The 23,004-nt window shown below is 44.7% G+C and overlaps 1 protein-coding gene across 3 annotated transcripts; it reads right to left on the minus strand.

Moving 5' to 3' along the window:
- Positions 1 to 72: 72 nt before the first annotated feature.
- gnb1l (guanine nucleotide binding protein (G protein), beta polypeptide 1-like) lies at positions 73 to 18,543 on the minus strand. 3 transcript variants are annotated; one of them, XM_028997140.1, is made up of 8 exons: positions 18,498 to 18,543; positions 13,712 to 13,870; positions 13,356 to 13,478; positions 13,088 to 13,250; positions 11,091 to 11,183; positions 6,349 to 6,558; positions 2,142 to 2,423; positions 73 to 625 (listed from the first exon to the last, which is right to left on the minus strand). In XM_028997140.1, exons 2-7 carry the CDS (start codon positions 13,819 to 13,821, stop codon positions 2,163 to 2,165), a joined length of 960 nt encoding a protein of 319 aa, XP_028852973.1. In that variant the 5' UTR covers positions 13,822 to 13,870; positions 18,498 to 18,543; the 3' UTR covers positions 73 to 625; positions 2,142 to 2,162. The 3 variants fall into 3 exon arrangements, with proteins under 3 accessions (XP_028852973.1, XP_028852972.1, XP_028852974.1); XM_028997139.1 differs by having other exon boundaries at positions 18,373 to 18,502; XM_028997141.1 differs by lacking the exon at positions 18,498 to 18,543 and adding an exon at positions 18,388 to 18,496.
- Positions 18,544 to 23,004: the final 4,461 nt, after the last annotated feature.

The raw sequence follows: 23,004 nt of genomic DNA on the forward strand, positions 1-23,004 counted from the left end.
AGCAGGAAATGTAGAAAACTGACCAGGGTGTTTATTAGAATTGAAAAAAAAAAAAAACACATTAAGCATGAGGGATTTTAAAGATTTATTTTCTAGAAGCATTATATATACACACACACACACACAAATAAAAACATATAGAAATAAGTAAATGTCATGGCTGATTTCTGGAATTTTACTGAAGCCAGGAGCAGTCGGCGGTGTGTGTAGGGGTGCAGTGAGGTGGCGGAATGTGTCGGGACGGACCAGACGACAGTCATTTAACCTTCACAGCGCCGCAGGAGGTGAACTTTGGCCTGATGTTAAAGAGGGTTCCACTGTTGGGAAGCCTGTCTGAGATGTAGAGACAATAACAGCTCCGCTATTGTCTCCGACCCCTACGGGTCACCAGCAAACGCGTGTTGGGCTGCAGCGGAGCTGCGGGGTCGTCCCCGTCGCAGGGTCCCTCCTTTTATTAGCTTCCTAAATGATCCGTCCGCGTGGTGATTTATGGGCCGTCGTCCTCCTCCTGCAGCTCAGGTCAGCGCTCCTTTCAGTACGCATCTGCAGCCTCGGAGGGTCCCGTGATTTATCAGCCGGCGGACGGAAGACGGCCCAGGCTGCCTTTGTTGAGCGTTTCAAACGCCTGCAAGAGAGGAGAGGAAGCGATTACGGGTTGTAAGAGGAAGAGAAGAAGGCCCGAGAGGTCACGGACGCAGATACGGAGTGGACACCGCGAGGGTCGGGCCTTTGGTTTTTCACGCGAGCTTCCTGTACAGTCTGATGAGACACCGCGGCCTGTCCCGTCCCGGGAGAGGAGCCTTTTTAACTTTTTTTAAACCTTCATTCATAAAAATAAAAACCCCATACTTCTCCTTATAAATTACAAAGCACAAAAAAAACAAACAAAAAAAAACTTTCAATAAAAAAAAATAAAATAAAATATTCATGTCTGGGAGTTCAAACCTCCTCCCCCATTATCAGCACACGTGGGATGAATGAAGAGTGTGAGGAGGAAGAATTAATCCTTACAAACATTTCCGTGATGTTTACAGTGGAACAGAAGACAAAATACAGCAGATGATGTCAGATGGCTAAGAAAATAATTTGGGGGTGAAAGTTAATACGATTTCCAAAACACGGCATGGCGGGGGGAAAAGAAAAAAAAAAAAATTAATCCTGCCCCCTCAAGAGTCCCACAGAGGCTTACATCAGCGTTAATATTCCTCAAGAAATGAGCCCGCGTTGCTCCGTGTTTAGGTGGAATGAAGTGACATTCAATATGCTCTCCAAATTTATTGGAAACAACGGCTCATTGACTGACCTCCCGGCCCGGGAAGGGGGGGCATCGGCAGTGTTCGGCGGCGTTAAAGACAGCTTTGTTCCTGGAGCAATATGGAGTGTGTTCTCTGCCCCTTTAAATGAAACTGCTGGTAAACTCAAATGAATCTTGCTAACAAACAGCCCTGTCTCTGCGGTCCGCACACTCGTGATTAACCTTGTTTGATGAATGCGGTGTAGGTCGCACCGGAGGGCAACGTTAAACGGGATGGGGATGGGGGGAGTGTACAAAAAAACCTCTGGATTACATGTCGATTCAGGTGCAACTTTTCTTGAAAAAGAAGAAAGACTTTAGATCTGCTTTATGTATTATATATATATGTGTGTGTGTGTGTGTGTGTGTGTGTATATACACACAAACCCAAACTTCTGAGTTTCTAAATGTTCCTATTGTTTCTCATTTATTTTATTAAGTTCCACGGCACTCTTTTCAAACTGCCACAATAACTTGTTTGCTAGTCAAGATCAACAGTGTCTTCAGGATGTAGAAAAAAAAAAAAAAATCTATCAATCAATAAATAAATAGTTTAAAGAACCACTTTGTTTTGCATCACAAAGAAACTAAATACCCTTTTTGTTGATATTTGTCACCCCAGAAATCTGTAACACTTTTTAAAATGGAAGGAGCCTGATGATTGACAGCTCCCCTGCACTTTTGCCTCAAAACGTTCTGGTTTTATCTATTTACAAATGTAAATGGTCCTGAGGATGCCTTTGATGGTACACCGGTGTACAATCTCCATGCTTAGTGCTGTACTTAGCATCAGTATGAAAACAGTGCCCTTCATGGTAATGCTTGTGAAGTGTGCAAAATAATTCACCGTAACAATGGTGTAAAGGTTCTAGTTGTATATGGACCAGAGGCTGATGCGCTCATCTTTGGATGCTGCAGCCATCATTCTCTGCTTGGGGTCCTGGTGGTCTGAGAAGGTGACACTGAGCACCATGTCCCTGTGGTACTGGAGCACAGCCAGGGGCTTCATTTTCTTCCAGCCAAACACACGAATCAGGTGGTCCCAGCCGGCAGAAGCCAGGATCTTCCCGTCAGGTCTGAGGCAGAGCTGTGAGATCCCAGGGTTCACCAGTTCCACCTGCTCCTGAAGCTAAATACAGAAACACAAACGTCAGATTTATTATTACACGCAAGAACATTGATCATTAACCCAGTTTCACATGTTCTAAGTGCAAGAATCTATTCATTCTTAATAAAGTACATATTGAACTAACTCTAAGGAGAACAATAATTTAATAATAATAAGGCAAGATGTCTTATTTAATTAAAATTGTCCAACTTAATTATCATTAATGTGTTGAAAGTTCAGAAGGCTCTGCAGAATTTAATGAACTTCCAGTGTAGCTTCTGTCTCTCAAGGTCTCATTTATAATGTACTGTACTAGTTTACTTAGTTTAAAAACTAAAAATCTATATTTTGATTTTGAAAATAGATTCAGTATTGTAAAAAAAAAAAAAAAAACATCCTGTTGTGATTTAGTTTCTTACACCCTCCCTTTTTTTTTTTAAGCTGTCAGCCATGCCATTGACTGAGGCCCAAATGAAGGATCTAAATAGCTGTTGAACCTGGCAGAGGAAGCCAGCGCGCGACTCCGGGGACTCAATCATCGAGCGGGCGTAAAACGTTTAGGTCGCACGAGTGGTGCAAGCAAATACAGCTCTGGCCACTATTTAGTTTGCCGTTTAAAAAAAAAAAAAAAACAACATAAAGGCATAATGGGCTGACTCAGTCACCTTTGTCACACGTAAGGGGCCATTTGGGCTGCATGTGATGAATTACGTCTGCAGTGAAAGGTCCGGTCAGCGGAATAAGAGGCCCTGCGCGTGATCTACAGTGTCCAGGAGAGGGAATCCATCTCGGCGTTGGACAACATTGTGACACAGTAGAAAGTGTGACTGAGAGACGGTTATCTATGGCCCGCTGCTGCGGACCAGGGCCGCCTGCGCCTGTGCTCAGGAGCATCTGGTCTGATGCAAAAATCAAACCGGACAGCGTAAAATCCACTTCACAAGCCGCGTCCTACGAGACTAATGGGCCTTGTGCGCGGGGAGACAGTGAAGGATTTGTCCTCGTGCTCCTGTTGTCGAGCGGAAAATGAGAGACATCCATGGCTGCATGTGGAAGATATAAGCCAGGTATTCCTACCAGAGCGAAGTAAGGAATGAATCTGGGGAAAAAAACTGAGGGAAGGGGGAGAAGGTCCAAATGGCCAAAATGACTTAAATAATTAAGGCAGCCTGTTTTTTGAAATGATCTTGAAAAGCCACCATGCAGCACAAGGCCTTCCTTATGAGACGTGAAAAGAGAAGAAAGATGGATCATGTGGACCAAGTCCATCTGCTGCGCATTACAGCGATGATAATAACAGGTTAATGTGTCTGTTTTTGTTTGTTTTGCTTCCTATCGTTTTTTTTTGTTTTTTTTGGTTTGTTTCATGAACGGACCTAATAAGGTCAGATAAAAAGGTCAAACGCTTGTTTACACTGTAAGCGTTCCTCGCATCCTTCTCTCTGTCGCCGCCAGTGACTGTTCTCTCTAGAACATTCTCCAACAGGCACTTCCTCCAGCGAGAACGGTGAGCTACAGGGGAGCGGTATCATTAGCCGCGGTTCAATCATTAATAAAAAGCCGGCGGTTCCCTCGCGGGACCCTGGGGCTCCACTCCTTCAACTCCCCCACTATTAAGTTCCAGTCGTCACGAGGATCTGTCTTTAAGGCTTCATACTACTCCTTCTTATTTATTTTTTTTCTTTACAAATTCCGCTCGCAGAACTGAGGCGGCCAGCTGTGTTGGGCTTCAGAGGTCTAGAGCATCTCTAGTTTTGTTCCACAGCTGGGCCAACAAGTTTCCATGGATTATGTTGTGCGAAGGGCCAATAAAAACGGAGCGACGAGGCTCTTTTCTTGGCAACGCTGGCGGACGTTCAAAGGGAGCAATCACTCGCAGCGTCTGCGTAAAACGCTTCGGCCCAGACCTGGCACAGAGCTCCAGAATTCACACCGAACGACTGAAAAGTGCAATCATCACCTGTCCTGTCTCTCTGAGATGGGAAGGGGGGTTGTCTGTCGTTTTTTTCACCCTCATTGTAGGTATTTCTGACACACTTATTTCCTGAACTGCAGTTCGGCGTGTTGAGATTACAGCCTTTTGTCACCGGGGCTGTCGAAATCCAAGTTCAAGAGATACAAAGGCTGACCGAGAGATTGAGGCTCTAGTTCAGCTTAATGAAGGCGGTTGAATGCCTTTCAGGAATTCTAAAGGAAGCCTTCCTCCCCCATTCCAGATTATGCCTGCGTCTGAAACTCTGACCTCTGCTCCTGGGGCGACGAAGGATCGGAAAATTCCAGAGCAGACGCTGTGCAGGTACCGCTGGACGCAAGATGCCTGAGATAACTGGAGGGGATGGGGCAGATACACCTGTGGGAGCTGTCAACAGGCCTGAGACAACATTCACACAGCGTTCATTCAACGCTCACACAGCGCTGTCCGGCCGCCATGTCTGACTTACACTGGCAATCTTTCGTTGTCTCCTGCCCAACTGCTCTTTACTTTCCCTCCTCTCAGCCTCTGGAAGAACCCGTCTTGGTATCTATCAGCTGAAGCCGCTGCCATCATAATGAGAACCATGGTAAATTAACACATAACACACATACCATCTCCAAATTATTCAGATCTCACTCCAACTTAAGTGTTGACCTGCTGGAAAAACAAATCCATTCCATGGAGGCACCACATCGCAGCTCACAGGACTTTACAGATCTGCTTGGTGCCAGATACCACTTTCAGTGGTCTACTGCTCATAATTTCGTGGCTGAATGGTGTGTACACATGGAAGCCCTCAGTGCAGCTTCCGACTGATAAAGGCTGGCGGGAGCCACGTGTTATAAACGAAGCAGCGTCCCGGAGGGCATCTGCGCTTATCTGCAGCGGATAAGCGCGTTTCCCGCTCCTTCACCTCCCTGCCACCCTTCCACAGGACCCTGGCTGGGTTCTGTCCAATTCAGATTCCCGTCAACCTCCACCTCAGGGAGGGGGTGGCAGGGGTCTCTCTCTTCCACCACAGATGGCGGGTGAGGCGCACTGTAGCCGCCCCTTCCCCCAGTGGCGAGCCGCTTTTCTGTTTTAACACGGGCGGGGCTTTCTGTTTGCTTTGCGGCCGGCAAGGTTTAGATATTTTTATTACCTCATGCGGGGACGTTCATCAGCGCCTTCGGCTGCCCGTCTCGCTACTGCCACACAAAAACACTTCTTTGGGAAGAGCTGGGGCCGGCTCGCCGGAACGTCACACTGCGTTGCACTTAAGGATAATTTCAAAGTCCCTGCCGGGTCCTTTTCCAACAATATTTTTATCTTCTCCAGAAAGACATATTAAATCACCCCCCCCAACATAACCCGAATAACCCTGAATCTATTTCCAGAATATTGAATAGTTATCCCCGTTATTACTGCAGATACACACACAGAATAAACAAATTAATAAAAAATATGGTTTGCAAATATTTCTAATTCATCCATACATTGGTGGGAGACCACGGAAAAAACAACATTCTCAGCCCGAGTGGGGCGTCAGTACATCAGTCCCACCGAATCAAGCTCTATGCAAACTATTTGGCTGCTTCTTTTTTTTTGAGTACAGAAAATATGGCGGCAAATGAGGCGTCGACGCTCAGATGCTTCAGCGAGGTGCTTCAGCGGTGAAATACGGCTGGCCAGAACGCAAGTGGTCATGTGCTGTTTGTAAATCATAAGACTGGCTGGGAGAGGAGACAGTGGAACTCTGGGCAGCATTACAGAGTATGTGTGTGTGTGGGTTTGGAGAGACACTGCAGCCAAGCTTGGCCCTGCCAGCTAAAAAGGAAGATGGGGAACTAAGCAGTGGCTAATTTATGACCCCTCCTCCCCACCCCCCAGCTCTGAAGGAACTCATCTTCGTGACCAAATATTTTCCCAGTGTATCAGCAGCGCCCCTGGAACGCCATTCCCCTGACTTGCGAGGATTTCACCCTTCCTGACCTGCAGGACCTGCTGTCCGTCAAGTGTCCAGGAGCAGATGGTCTGCTCCGCCGAGCCCGAGACGCCCTTCAGCCGGCTCGGGTCAAAGTCCAGGCTCATGACTGGCTCGAGGTGGGCTTTCAGGGAGCTCAGGGGACGTCTCTGGGACACATCCCACAGGACCAGGGTGCCGTCCTCGTAGCCCGCCACCAGCATGGGTCCAGAGTTTGTCTGGGTAGAAAGAGACAGAGAGAACAGAAGCTGTGCGTATCTGTGAGGTGGAGCAGAGGTTATCTGACTCAGAGCAGCGCCACTCCACTCCATTCATCAGCCGCTGGCAGCCAATTACAGCGCAGCTCACTTTACTCCTCATCCGTATTACTGCACTCCACATTCTTATGTACTCTTACACACACACGCACCTTACACAGACATTACGCTCAAAAACACAAACTCACGCACGCATAACTAAATACAATATATACACAACTTTTTTTATTATCCATGTTGTCATACAAACATACTGTAAATTAAATTATGTCAAACAATATGTTCTCCCGATGCCTGCTGTCACCACCACCCCAAAAAAAAAAAAAAAAAAAGACCAAAATACTTGTAGCCTCAAAGCATTTCCCACACTGTCAAATAAACACAGAATACACCGTGTAGTCTAACACAGACACACACGTACTCTCTGGCTAGTGACGGGAGCTAGTGTTTACTGCAGCAATGCAGACCCTCTCCGGCGTGGTGGAGGGGATACCCGGTGCTGGGACGTCGTAAATCAGCCCGCAGATAAAACCGTAAAGGAGAGCCGATAAAAGCCCCGAGTGCCATACATCAGCGCAGCACTGCAGGGCCGACTGCTGACTGGCAGGGAAAGATTTACAGTTGAGGAGCTGTGCGTGTGTGATCTTTTACTACTCCTCACAAGGTAAAACGGTTGTTACAAAAGTAAAAGTGTAAAAAGTTAAAGACTAGGGTTAAGGTTAGTTAAATTTTATAACATATGGGTAGTTAGAACACGTGACAGATTTATGACTTCTGGTTGTCACAAGACTATAAACGATGTTGTGTGTGTGTGTTTGTACTCCCACAGCCCAGTAATTTCTCTTCAGCTTGCAGGCACCTGCATAGAAGCCTGTGCTGGTACTAATCTAGAGCAGCCAAAAAAACCTGAAAGTGCTTCATAAAACTGTGCAGTCAATAAGCATGCAAACTGCCTATTACAACCCCGTCACATATAACTCTAATCAAATCACCAAAACGTATTCATAGACGACTCGTGTTAAAGCTGAAATTGCAATAAAGTGTCGAAAATATGGCAAATGGAAAAAAAAGATCGCACACATATCTCTAAAAGGCTGTTATGCTGGCATGAGGTGCTTTTTAAATAAGACACATTTCTAAACCTCTGAATCCACAGTTCCTCCATGAAATCACCTCCCAGAACTCCCTCATATGCGTCCACTGTCATGTATGAAAGGCTTGTCTTCCCATAATAACTTGCACAAGTCTGCAAAAAAAATTCCGTCACGCGTGGTTGCTGCCAAAATCTAGAGGTTTCTTGTCGTCCATAATGATTGCGAGACATCCATGAATGTAAACGCAGTGATTTCACAATTCTGTCTAATCGACACAAGGAAATTACTGCTTTGGTTTTTATGCAATTCAGTAATGGAAAGGCAGGAAAATGGATTATGAAACAAAATGAAATAGAATCATGTACTTTCTCGGCCAATGAAAAGCCACCAGATCTTCATGGATCCCGTAACCCACAGCAACAACCAACCAAAAATCCTTTCCATGTGTGTGATGGCCTGAAACGCGGCCCGAGTTTCTTCTCAGCGCTGCTTTCACTCGCTGCCCCGCCGCTTTCCCCCCCCCGACCCTTTAACAAATTATAGACACAATCGTGTTCAGCCCATAAACACATGACTGGGCCCATACAGAAAAAAACAAATAAAAACAAGGGCACCTCCAATCCCCCGTCCTCGCCCAGCAGTTGTTAAGCATTACCGTCTGCTGCCCTCTGGCCCCCCCGCACTTCACTGGAGTGTAGGGGATGTCTGATTGATGATGTCACAGGGCAGAGGTCACAGAACCCTGGGTAGACACCTAATTCATTATATCCTCCAGAGCTGCTCTACAAGCCAGCGCTTTGCTGGATTAGGGCTCGCGCTTCAGAGACAGATTCATCAGGGGCGCAGCTGGCGAGGCTCGGCGAGGTCTACTGCGCCGCGGCCGGAGCGCCCCAGGACCGGCGCGGGGTGCTGAGAGCGGGCGCAACGCATGAGCGCTGCTGCGGGATTTGCGAGGGTGATGATGATGGCAACAGGACACGCTGCAGCCCAGCTGGGAGAGGAAGGTGGGCGGCGGCACATACGGAACCGATCACGGCCGCTGATGTCATCCCCGCTGGGCGACGCGGCGCAAGTGATGGATATCTGTATAGGAACATTTCCTCCGTGCCGGCAGCCTCTGTTCATGTTAAAAGCCTCGCACATAATACATCACAGGGACAGCACATGGCGGCCTTTCCACAGGCCACGCCCACTCATCTCCTCAGCCAATCACAGCTCGGGGATGCTCTACCATCCAGTACTCAGTCTTCATTCTGTGTTCGGAGATGAACAGATCTTTTTTTCTGGAGAGGGGTTCAAAAAAAAAAAAAAAGACTGGAAAAGAGTGAGGAGGGGGGCTTAATATAGCATTAAATCCTTTCCAAAAGTCCTACGGAGGCGGCAATAAATCTGTCCACAGGTCTCTGCCAACATGATGGAGGGTTCTGGTTCAAAGTCACTGAGGCAGAAAGAAAAAGAAAGAGAAAAGGAAGACGTGTGTGTGTGTGTGTGTGTGTGTGTGTGTTTTAGTGTCTTCCCTCTTCCTCCCCTGCTGTGAGCAGTGTTCAGCACCAGCAGGAATCCTGTGGATAACAAGACAACTGTCTCCTGATTGACTGACAGCGTGAAAGGTGAAGGGGAGGGGTCTGGACACCACTATTTCAATTAAATTGCATTGTATTACATGAGATTTAACTTTATTGTCATTGCACAAAGTGTAATGTCCAAATAGAAAAATAAAGTACAAAATAATCTGCCCATGGAAAATGATCATCATTCCAACTAGGGCTCAGCTAAAAATCAATATTATGTCCAATTGTCATATTTTTCCATATTGATTTTCTTTTTACAGTATCAAAAGTATTTATGGGTAACAGTGAATAATTGTATTTTCCTTGGTCCACACAGACAACCGATGGAAACATAAACACACAAAAACAAACCCAACATGAATTCTGTGGTGCAGTGATTCTTGCAGTGGCTCAGTGCTGGTGTTTTTGGAATCTCTCGCAGATGTTAATTAGATGCTAATGAGGCATTATGAATAATTGGGGCAGTGGTGGCCTAGTGGGTAAGGAAGTGGACTGTAATTTGGTTGAGATATTATGATCTGGTGACTTTGTGGTATCAGGCCTGAATCAGTCAGTTTTTTGGAATGAATTCAACTGAATTGAACTTACAGACAGACAGAGGAACACAAGAGGATGTGAACACCACACCCAGACACACAGAGTGGGCAGGGTTTCCTGTCTTGTGGCATTTCAGTGCTGTGCTGCAGTGACTCTTGCCAAGCGAGGAAAAAGCTGATTTTAATGTCATATGGGCACCACACATGTGTGCAACTGCCTGCAGAAATGCATTAATACAGCAAAATTATTAATTATACTTCTGGCAGTCCTCGCAAAAAAGAACCAATGTCTACATGAGGCAACACACACAAAACTGTTCATTCAGTCCCGTTGCCGTGTAGCTGGGACCAGGGTTCATTTGACATTAATTACAGGAAAAATCATAAATACTCAAAAAAACACATTAATTGAGCATGAAAATAATTACAGGCCTTTTAATGAGGGGGGAAATCAAACTTTCGACAGTATTTACAAAACACGCGGTGCGTCGCTGGATGCAATGGCCAGCTGGAGGCTGATATATGGTGCTGAACCCTGGCCCTTCCAAACACTCTAATTACAGTGCAGGGAGCGACGATGAATCGGGAACGAAAAGCGCTGGAACACAAAATTGCCCGGGACAGGTTGGGCCGTAAATCAGGCCACCGCGTCACCCCAGCCACTCCTGACGCGTCTATTATGCTTCATGTGTGCTGCCAGCTCCCACAGAATCAGTGTAATAACAATAATAATATAGAAAAATAATATAGATTTTTTTTGTTCATGACATGAACTGACGGAACCTTGTCAAATTTGAAACGAGAGACACTGGTCTCCAGAAGGTGGATGACTGAATGGTAAAAAATAAATTAACAATACTGGCCATTTTAGTCAGTGCGTCACAGCACTTATTTACACTAGTGTATCTCAACTTCTTAGAATATCACGTATTCTAATTCATTTGTTCTGGAATTTAATTTAAAAGTGTAAACTTTCATGTTTTCAACATTCTTTACAGGCAAAGTGAATTTTTTTTTATAGTTTATAAATGTAATGTTTATTTATAATTTAACCTTTCTGACTGCCTACATATTAATTATATGGGATGCATAGACCCATAATAATACCACAACACTGTTAATGCATACAAACATATGGGTGCACTTACAATTCCTTCACATTGCTGGGTTTTTGTAATTTCTGTTCAATTTAACGATTTTACGTTACAATCTAAAAAGCTTGAAAACATACTTGGACAATAAAATGGGTTTGACCGTAGTAGAGTTTGGCTACCCAGGCGGATTTTGCTTACCTGCAACAACTTCATGCACATGACCATTCCCAGCTTCGATTCAGGCTTTAGAGAGCCGAGCGGTGCTTTAGTGGGCAACTCGATGACTTTCACCTGGAGGACAGACACAATTTAAACACTCCTAGATCCACATAAACACACTAACAAGAATAACAAAAAAAATAACATGGTGGTTTTCCATCATGCTGTTTTTTGTAACACACCATTTCACTGGACCTGGTCTGGATCAGGACTGAGTTCCTGCTCAACCACATCACTGGCAGCTCAAGGTGTGTCAAGGCTTTATCTTTGTGGTGAAAGGGATGCCTGTTGTAGGGGGACTGTAGGAGGATTTCTAGTAATATGGTTGGCTTTTTTGCAAGTACAGTGGAAATGCTGCTGTTATTTATTCTGTGTTTTTTATGCCTGTTATTTTTACAATTGTAACTATTCTTATTACATGAATTAGATTTTTGTTATTGTATTTTAATATATGATATATTTTTATTTGTTCTCTTTTATTTCATACAAAGAAAGCTCAATCATGTATGAAAAGTGCTAAATTAAAAGTTTCTTTTTTTAAGTTTTCTTGTGAGGGAAGAGAGCAGTCATTGCCACACTGATGCCAAGCAGCATATCCTGTGATGCACTACATTCACTCAACAGCATAAAAGTTTGGCAGCTTTTACTTAAACACACACACACACACACACACACACACACACACAATGTGCCAAGATGGAGACCAATCTGCAGCAACTGTCCAAATATGACTAGAATGGGCGAGGAAATTAGACATTTCATGTTGGACACAATTTTCATATCTCTGTGCATGTAACACACACACCCCTCACACACATCACTGAGATCTTTCTGTGTGAGTGAACTACAGTGCTGCTGAAAGAAATAACATTTTTGTGCGCTGTGATACACCAATAATAATAAAAATGCCATAAAGATTTGGCTTATCTGCCATACCCTTTTGGTAATATGACAATAACCAGTTACAGAATTCAAAACCTTTTTACATTTACATCACCCAGTCGAGCAGCACCAACACCCAGAATGTTTAGACCCAACACACGGCTGTCAGCGGTGTTGCCATCAATGAATTTATGAACCCGTGTGGAGTAACCGAGCCGGCGTCGGGACAGTTCCAAGAATCACTCGGGCTTAAAGAGTTCAACTTTGATTGGCTGGAGTCAACACTGGTGTAACACACCCAACCATGTAAAACACACCAGGGATCAAGGTTTTCCATTTTAAACAGAAACCAGTCAGCCACTGACGTACCTCCACAGCGTACAATTTGTCCAAATCAAAGATGGCTCCAGCCGACATGCTTCGTATGTTTGTGTTTTTTTCAAGCAGGCTGGCACTGATAAAATACACACGCTGATGATGCCCACAAGGAACAGGCAAGAAACAAAGTCCAGCCATTTAATTGGCTGATTGTCCAGGCGGATTGATTGAGATACATCTTCATCAGGGCCGCAACTCAACGTCTCCTCTTAGGGCCAATCCATATTTTAGCGGCGAACCACATCTGCGCCACATGTTTATCAGGGTTAGCCCCAAAACAAAGGGGGCATTAAGGCGAGCCTTTGCCCCAGGAGCGGGGTAGTTCATGGGTGGCACCAGCTGCCCATAAATAACTCTAATGATTACCACTACACCAGAGGCACAGTTACCTTCCTAACATTCGTACAAATGTTTGCTAGGCGGTGGCTGAAGGGCAGAAGGTGCTCGGATGAGGGGATGCGTGCTGTCTGTAAGATATCTGGTGAAGGGGGTGGGTTAAAGCCCCTCTGGGCGGTCCCTCAGCCACCAGGACGGCCAATTTGTCGCCAGTGTTGGGAGATCAGAGCAGGATCATGAAGGCCAAAACATAAATTATTAAAACTACATATTATTGTGGGATAATATATACATTTAGATGAGATTGGAACAAATGACATTTATGGAACTTATTAAACTATTAACTTTTCGACTTTGTTGATGTTGTTGCTCCGCCTCACCTCCTCCATACAGTCAGTGGGATGTGCCAGCAGCCAGGTCCCCTGCCCTCCCTGCATCAGACTGCACTGGCAGAAGCCCACGCTGTCTGCGAAAAGGGAATCAGTGACGTCCGCTCTGCCTTCAGCCAGAGACCACAGGCATACACGCATGTCCCGTCCCTGGCTGAAAACACACGTTTGTACAAGTTGAGACTTCATAAGCACACATAAGATATATAGTATCATATAACTGTATAGTATCACTATAAATAAATTTGGACTGTCTCACCTAATGAGATTCTCTCTTGACAGAGAGTCCAGCCACAGTATAGATGAGTCAGCATGGCCTTTCAAAACCTTCTGAGATCTTCTAGTGGTGAGGTCCCATATATGGACAGCTCCATTACTTGAGCTGGAGAGGGGGGAAAAGTGTGTTTAACTGCACATGTGGCATATTTACATCTTTTACTCAGGGCTGTCATCATAATCACAAGTCCAAACCATCCACCACCAGTGGTTTCTACAGTCTCTGCCCTTTGGTTTGTTTCTGCTGGCTGATGCACCCATCCACAGTCACGCTTCCAGCCTCGGTGAACCACAGCACCAACCAAACCAAGTTGGGGACTTGGACTGGGAACAACGCACCCAGAAAACAGCAGAGGGCGGGCCGGCTCGCTGCAGCTGAAGTGGAGGGTGTTCACCGCGGCCCCTAAGCCCCGCAGGGTATACAGAGGGTCCGGGGGAGGGCGAGCCATCTCAGATGCACTCACCGGCTCTCTCCCAGCCGCCAGTTAACCTTGGGACCTAAAAAAGAAAAAAAAAATCCACTTCGTTGGTTGCCGCTGGTTTTAAATGGTTCCAGATCATTAACACTCAGCAGATAATTCATTGGCTAAAATCTGTAGGCCAAAATATTGTCCTTCAGAGAGGAGAGAAAAGAGGGGGAAAAACATCTTTCGTTTCAGTGGTGGATTAATGCCTGCAGATTTCACTCGGATCATCAGGCCAGGTTAAGGAATGTATACTAATGAGGGAACTAATCAGGTTCCTTTAACGCGGTTTTACATTCGTCTTCATCAGGAACACTAAAACAACCTAAAGAGGCTATAACTCTCCCGCAACCACCCCGAAACCATAATATCCTCACAGCTAATCCTTTCAGGACGTCGAAAACAGACTTCTGCCGCATCTACAGAATCACTCTGGCATCAATATAAACAGAGGCTTTAGGCAAGGACTGGGGGAAAAAACGTGATAAAAAGTCCTCCTGAAAAAGCCGTAAATCTCACCGCGAGACAGTTTAATTACTATAAACACGCCACGCTTCAGTCCTTTTTTTCACTTTATTTTTTATCGGCAGCAGGTTTCAAAGGACATAGGCACAGCATTATTTTTATTATTATTTTTTTATGTTGGCTGTAGGCAGGGCTGCTCTGGAAATGCAGTCGACCGCAAAAATGCACGAGGAAATTACGTGTCAACGCCAAATTACATGGAAAGTTTGACTTGTCGGACGGCTTCATAAAACACCTTTGCGCACGTACGCACGCACACAGAAAAATAAAAGTGGCGGGTGTATTATTGGCTCGCCTTTCAGAAAGGGGTGGTGCTTTTCTGATGTTTTGAAATATAGGTCAGACTGTCTGAGAAGAGCTGGACAATAAATTGATAAAATTATGTCATCATGCATACAGCAAAAGACAAATACATAGACAAATACATACATAAATACATATATAAGCTGCAAGCAGAAGAGCCGACATCAAACCACAATCAAATATTGATTTACCAAATTTTTTGTGGATATAGAGAAAGAAAGTCTCCACAGTTCATTTATGTTCCCTGAGCTCCAATCCCACATTGATTTCCATTTGCAGATTTATAGGAGGTCAATAATATTTTCACAGAAGTGGGAGACCAGATTTTCTAGCGGATCTCGAGACTTTTGAACTCAAATTATTATTACTTTCACGTTTAATTATCTTTATTTGTGGGTTTTGCACTTTCTGAACAATTTCAGACTTACTGTTGGGAGCATTAAATGCCATCACTATCACTCTATATTGTCATGACCAATATCGGCAGTGTATGTGAAAAGATGAACGTATTATTTATAGGGTATATCTGAGGTTACATTCTAAGATCTATTAGCTGCCACTCACGCCCACGGCCTGAAACCATAGCTGTGTGTATTTTGAAGAAGCTCATTTTGGAAGGTTAGTGGTTAAATTGTCCATGTTAATCCATCAAGCGGAGACAGTCCCCAGCACTACCTGCCTAATTAAGAGACTGGAACGGCGCTGCCCCTTGACTCTGCCTCCTCACAAAGAGCGCAGTCATTCCCAGCTCTCGCATCCATTATCCCGGCAGTCACTGTCACAAAAGCTCAGGTGAGGCGAGTGGGTGTCCCGGCTCAGCACCGTGACCGGCAGATCACAATCAGGCCGGCCAGAGACACCAGGGCCACAGCTCTGGATTAAACTGGGAGTTTTTCCTTTTAAGGTTTGAATTACCTTCTCTAATCTGATGCTCCCAAAGCCATCAAAGGTCCCTCGAAAATTGTCAATAATCACTCAAGTCCCCCCACTTTTATGGTGAAATGAGAAATATTTGTGCTTCCCCCACAAAGCAATGCTGAGACAGTGTGTTTGGCAGAAGGTCCTGTTGGATTAAAGGTGGATTAGATGTGTCTTCATCCTGCAGCTATGAGGTGAAGGGCGGTGACAGGAGCTTCTCATAACAAGTTCTCTTTACGGGGCACGCGTCAGTCAAAGACAACCCATCACGGAGGCGTCTAAAAACACACAGAGGTGCGGCCTTCCCAGTTCAAGCCCACTTCGCACCCAGGTCTTTATCAACTCGGCTTCCTCTCCTTCTCCTCCGCTGGGCGGAGTGATTACTTCCTCAGGCCCTCTCATGATGGCCACTGACAAGCCCACCACAAACGCGTACGACGGTCAACGGACACGCCAATCCAGAGACAAAGAGAGCGCGCCGTTAAGAAGCTGTCAATCACACTCGCCGAGCAAGCCCTCCCATTGTTTTCTGACAAAAAAAAAACCCAACCAATATTTATTCAGCAGCTCACGCTTATCACAATCATTTGTTCAACATTCTTGCTTTTTTGGGAAGGGGTAAAGCAATGGGTGAGTGCTCCAGCCAAGGAAAATAAAAACCAGGCACAATAAAGGATATGTGGAGTGAATGAGTCAAGGGGGACATCCTGTGCAGTCAAGAGAGCAGCCAATCACCGGCCACGGAATGAGCTTGGAGCTGCGTCCGGGGCTCCATGAATGGTGGGATTTTTAGTCAGAGTACCTGTATGGAAAAGCGAGGGCGGGATGGGGTTTTTGCTCCTTCATAATAGGATCGGCCAAATGCTGAGAGAAGAGCGTGAGTGAGGTTCCTGCTGGCCCGGTAACAGATAAGACAGCTCTGGTAATCTGACTAAGTCTGTGGATAAAGGCAGTTTGTCTCTTCGTGGCCTGTCTGTCGACACCTTCCTGGTAATTAGGCCTAATTATGAGAGGGAGAGTTCCCTTCCCCTTCATGTTATTAAATAGGAGCCAGCTTCGCCAGCCAGGTATCTTTCAACACTGGCAAGGGGCTGGCGACCTTCAGATCAAACGAAGCCACTATCTTTGCCCCTCGCTTTGCTGCTCATATAGGGCAGGGTGGGGCGGGTATAAGGAGACCCGGTCATTTTAATGTGGGCTTCAAAGTTTGGAAATGACCATCCACATTCCTTCGCTGCCTCTGCGGAGCGGTTCTCATGTGATAGGCAGCTACCTGCCAGAGCGCTGGGCCATTCATAAATTAAGGCCGGGACAGGAGGCGTCTGCACGGGTTGCCATGGTAACCGCAGGATCAAGGAGGGCTACGCCCCCACCCCAGCGACTGTAACTCCCGCATGTTTCATAAGACCATGCTTCGCTTCTTAAGTCATTCTTTATCTGAAGCCTTATCTTGCTTTCCCTGCATTTCTCCATTCATCCTGCGCGTTTCCACATCACTGGTGGCCACACGGAGCCCACCATTCCTCGCGGCCTCTCCCCCTCCCTTGGCTGGGCACAAATCTGATTCTCTTCAGGAGGAAAGAGAAGTGCTGAATGGAACATTCTCGGCCCATTATAAAAAGCACTTAAATAAACAGAGGAGGAAGCGCGGCGAACACACACCCTTTATTGTGAAGCTGGAACCAGAGCTGGTGAGCAGAAGGGGGCTAATCGGGTCTGGAAAAACACCCTGGTGGAAGATATAGAGGGTGAAGTCAGACACAAGTGCACCCACACCCTCTGTCAGTCACAGCTTCAAAAGGGGAAAGAGACGCCATTGTTCCCGCCAACGGCGTGAACGCTGTATTCGGTCCCTTGCAGATAAGGGCCTCAGTGCGAGAAGAGCCCTGATGGAGCACTTTGTCACTTCACCATGATTTAGGAGGCAGAACCGGTGATTACCGACAAAAGGGGCCTGCAGGTACCTCCGCCTTATCTGCGAGTTTCCTGGCCACCAGCAGAAGAGGAGCAGGACAGGGACCGGACGCTGATACATAATTACTGCCTCTCTAAACACTAACATTTACCACAGAGCTTAACATCACTGAAGTAGAAAGCAGCAGCATTCGCATTAGCTACTACCTCAGAGGGAAATCTGGGGAAAACTGCTCACCTGCATGCATTGTTCAGATTTAAGATTGGTTAATTGTCATTACAACAGTATACACTGTATACAGTTTATTGAAATAATGTTTCACACGGACACCCCCATACTGCAATCATAAAACAAAAAAATATATGTACATACACACTAAACTACTAACTAAAACTAAAGCCTAAATACTGTACAGGTTATAGGTGAAATAGCTGGACATCAGGCCACGTCGGCACGCGCATTAGGCTGGAATAGTCATTTTATGGATATTCTGCTTTATATATATATATATATATATATCCATCCATCCATCAATCCAAAAAGATGCATAAGAAATACTAGAAAGCGCTTCAGTGCAGTCTGGATTAAAATACAGACGGAATGACGTCATTCGCACAGACTGCACAACACGGCAGACATTGCGCCGCTTCACGGTTATGATTTGTTGATGTGTGAAGACTTGCCTTATATCCACATATTTATTTACCATTGTTTCTTTCCTTGCCACAACGTATCGCGACACCAGTCAATGTTTTACTTTATATCAAATCGGAATGTCGTACATACAGTAATAGTTTTAAAACGTTCGCTGACGCGCCGAAAACAGAGCGTTTCTGACACGAACGAAACCTGATACAATTGAACCTTTCATTTACCTAAATCCATCTTACTTAGTGCGCCAAGTCTGAAAAAGTCGTATAAAGGCGGCGGAAGAAAAGTACTCCGCCTTCCCTTCAGACAACAGAGCAGAATGCGGCGTAAACACCGAGCGGCGAGGTACCTGTGCGGAGCGCGCCGGGATACAAACACAAATACTACACGCGACGTCGGACCGGTAGGACCTCTGAGGAGGTCGGGGCTGCCCGCGGCACTGCCTGATTTCCCCCGGTACACTCAGCGGGACTGCGTCGCCGTTTACCACGTTCTCAGTTCTACTACATTCACACTGCTACAGTTGTTCTTTAATTGCAATTAAACTAAATCTGACTAATTTAAACAGGCTAGCACTGAAAGATTAAAAATAAGATTTATATTTGTATACACACACACACACACACATAAATAGGTATATATATATATATAGGTTTTTAATACAGGTGGTGGAAAAACCTGGTTCAAAACTCCAGGCTACGATACTGAGCAAACAGATGACTCTTTATTTTTCTTTCTGATCCCTTTCAGTCTAATTGAAAAAGAGAGGAGAAAGAGACGGGGGAAAAGCTAAAGTCTAATCCACAGAGCACACATTGTCCTCCCGTAGATAGGCCAGGAGAGAGACCTTTATTTGTCCATTCCTATCGAGGAGAGGTTTCAAGCTCGACAGAGCCAGAGCGAGAAGATTAGATGAAACCAGAGCATTTTAAACCTCTTTAGGGGCCCTGGATTAGTCTGGGTGATGGCTACATGGTGCCTTTTCCCAGTAGTCCTAAATGAAACAATAATGCATACAAGGCCACAGGTGTTTTTTTTTTTTTTTTTTTTTTAACTGGGGAATTTGGCATGAAGGCATCCAAAGTCATTTCACAGCAGACATTTTGCTTTTATGAGTTAGGAAGAGTGGACAATACTAGGCCAGTGTCTCTTATAGATGTTAAATAATAGATTGTACAGAGCAGATCAATGAAATGGGCAATGGACAGCAGATGTCCATGCAGTGCGATTATTTCATTTTTTTTTGTCTGGGGTAGTTAAAGTAATGAGCTTGTGTATGGATGACAGTCCGCAGGTAAATCAATTATAGCAAATGGACTGGACAGGATTTTGAACCCTCAGCAGGGGGTATGTCAAGTGCCCTGGTCAGTTGCCATTCCCTGCATTATCATAAATTATTGGTGGCATCTCATTTTACCCCACAGTGGATCACAATGCCAACCGTGGTCTCCCTGGGTCTAAGGTGGGGGGAGAAAAAGAAGGCTGACACCACTGTCCACCTTAACGAGAGTTTAGGTAAGGAAATGCCTAGATGCCAGTCACTACTTCATAACAGGAGCAAACTGCTCATCTTACAGTTCATTGTCAAATTGGAAAGGCTTTTAGTTAAGTGGTGAACCCTGGGTCTGCTACGTGTCTCACCATAGGATAAAAACAAATCTCAAATATCTTGATATTATAGATTTTTTTTTCTGTCAGCATACAAAAGGTAGAATATGCTCCCTTTAAATGTACACAAAATGCATTTGCCTTCATATATACATAATTTTAGGTGAAAAGACTTGGCACAATCAGTATTTCAATAGAATGTCATTACTGACGCTGATGTCTATTCAAATTAACATTTCTCTCCTCGTACTACCGACTAACACTCAAACGGGTTGTGCGAGACTTTAAAAAAATTAAAACCATGAATTACATACAGATTGTCCTTTAATACATATACGGTTGTGAAACTGTGAAGTGAAAGCTGTGTAACAAAGAAAAGTACCAGAGGTTAAAAGGGTTCAACAAGGCCGTTCTGAATCTTTGAAACATACAGTACAGGCCAAAACTTTGGACACACCTTCTCATTCAATGCGTTTTTGTTTATTTTCATGACCATTTAAATTGGTAGATCCTCACTGAAGGCATCACAACTATGAATAAACACATGTGGAGTTATGTACTTAACAAAAAGTGGAGATCTGGCCTCCACAGTCACCGGACCTGAACCCAATCCAGATGGTTTGGGGTGAGCTGGACCGCAGAGTGAAGGCAAAGGGGCCAACAAGTGCTAAACACCTCTGGGAACTCCTTCAAGACTGTTGGAAAAGCATTTCAGGTGACGATCTCTTGAAGCTCATCGAGAGAATGCCAAGAGTGTGCAAAGCAGTGACCAGAGCAAAGGGCGGCGGTTTTGAAGAAACTAGAATATAAAAGTTATTCACCTTTTTTTGTTAATTACATAACTCCAAACTCATAGTTTTGATGCCTTCAGTGAGAATCTACAAATTTAAATGGTTATGAAAATAAAGAAAAAACATTGAATGAGATGGTGTGTCCAAACCTTTGGCCTGTACTGTGTGTGGAATGATTGTTCAGTAATACTGACCGTTAAGTCCCAGTTTAAGACCACTGGATTTCCACCCTTTGGATTCTCACAAAGAGAAATCACCGGACAGCTTCTTTAACACACTTTTGAACTGAATGTGATTTATATTCATCTCTGTACCACGGTACCTGTTTCATTGCAGTTCCATGCCACCATTTGTCTTAACTACTCAATTTGGGGTATATGGAATGAAGAAATCATGCCCTCAGTAAAACAGGCCTTTGCACCAGCACACATGCCCATGAAGATCAGCTGCATCACTGACATCTGCGCTTACATCATCACGTGAAATCTCGGTGTGAGGGGGGGGGCATCCAAGATTTAAATTTTCGGTGGAGAAACAATCTGACGAAGGCATGTGTAGGTGGGAGTGATGGTCAGAAGATCCAGGTATAATATCTCACTATCCCAGGATGCTGTTTTTCTTGGGAGGCTTCATTGGATGCCCTGAGTGCAAGGAGAGGAATCTCAGAGAAGGTGTGGACGGATTGCTGGATCCGGCTGCTGTGAATGAGGGGGAGGAGGCCAGTGAGGCAGATGGGCGCAAGTGTTGGCACTGGTGCATCAGAGGCTCGTACCCTTATCATGTGTCTTTCAACCTCTCCCTTCACTTTCATTGATGGTGTTGGTGTTGCTGTTCTTTCTCAGGGTCACACATGTTGGAAACGACTGTTATACATGCTTACAACACCAGACAATTAATAAACCTCTTAAATTTACAAAGACATCAGGCATCCTTTTATATCATGTAAAGTCTCAAGAAACGGTTATGTTGCAAAAAGAAAAATGAGCTGAATTGTGAGAAATGCGCTATTGGTTTTCATTCATATGTCACATGCACTGCATTCAGCGTGAGCCTGATGAACAGGAACTCTTTCCAGAGGCCGACCTTGTGTGCAGCCAGCACAGACCCACTGGCTCACCTTTTGCAGGCAGTGCAGGAGACCAAGCCGGCTGCTTCCACACCTCTGCCCCCCAGTCTGGTCGAATTGAGAGGAATGGACTAAAGCATCTTTTACACAGCTAATGAGTGGTAAATAGTATACAAAAACACTTCAATCTTCATCCTCACCACAGCTTTACTGTGACATGATTCTGGAAGGAGTTTTTATTTTTATAATTTTTTTTATCGTTCTGATCATTGCTAACAATGATGGTCTCTCCATGGAAAAAATAAAACAATAATGAGGGAAAAACAGAACACCACAAAATTAAATTAATGACTGAAAAACAACTAACGACTTTGTTCCCCACTCTAGAAGCCTTATTACAGTCTTGTTTGCCCCATAACAGCCAATACATTGTGCAATCAACATACGGCACTTGTGTGGTCTTTTCCTTTTTTTTTTTTTAATCTGCTGAGCCACAACAATTGGTTCACCAGTTTTTATTTAAAATATTCAGGGCTCCAGTTGTGCAAGTATTAAATCTAAAATGAATCAACCAGACCTCAGATATATACTTTTGATATAGGTTCATAATAACATCGGAGAAGACGCAGTTCTGTGTGCAATTATGAAAAAGTTTATGAAGTGCAAATTTAATAACTAAAACAAGACATGAAAAAAATCAAGAAATGATAAAATAGTAATGTCTTAAAGGTGATTAAAGATTCTGATAATGGAATATCTTCTGACATTAAAAACCGCTTACAAATGTGTCTGACAGGCAATCAGCAGTCCTGGTCTCTCTCCATCTTCAACCCGCAGTTCCATATTTTCATACAACTTTAAATGTTTATAGATTAGCTAAAACCAAAATCTCAGATTTTGAACTGGCTCTGAAGTGTAGAGAGAACTGAAAGCAGGCCGCCTTAAAAGCTTCTTATCCTCATGCTCTCAGCAGGCCGCACGATAACGGCGGGTAGAAAGCATTGGTTTGGGTTTAAATCATCCCACGGTGTATCTGAAGTTATCAGCGGGTGATAAGCTCACTTCCCACTCCCTCTCCCAGAGCCTGGCGATGGGAGCACAGCAGAAGGATTATGGCCCGCGTTTTCCCTCAGACCCCGGAACCCAGCTGTGCACCTCTGGATCTGGGTGCCTGAGATCCATCGTTCGCCCTGGAAACGGTCTCTGGTGAACGTCCAAAACATTACGCACTGGCCAGAAAAACAGCAACAGAAAAACACACACAATGCATTGAAAGACAACTGAAGCAAATATGAATAGTTAAGGATTGATGTTGCCAGGTCTGCATTTTTCCAAACCTATAAAACCCGTCAAAGCCAAGATTAAGTTTGGCCCTAATTTTTGACACTGTT

Source organism: Denticeps clupeoides, chromosome 11 (genome assembly GCF_900700375.1).
Source record: "Denticeps clupeoides chromosome 11, fDenClu1.1, whole genome shotgun sequence".
In the NCBI taxonomy this organism is placed as follows: domain Eukaryota; kingdom Metazoa; phylum Chordata; class Actinopteri; order Clupeiformes; family Denticipitidae; genus Denticeps; species Denticeps clupeoides.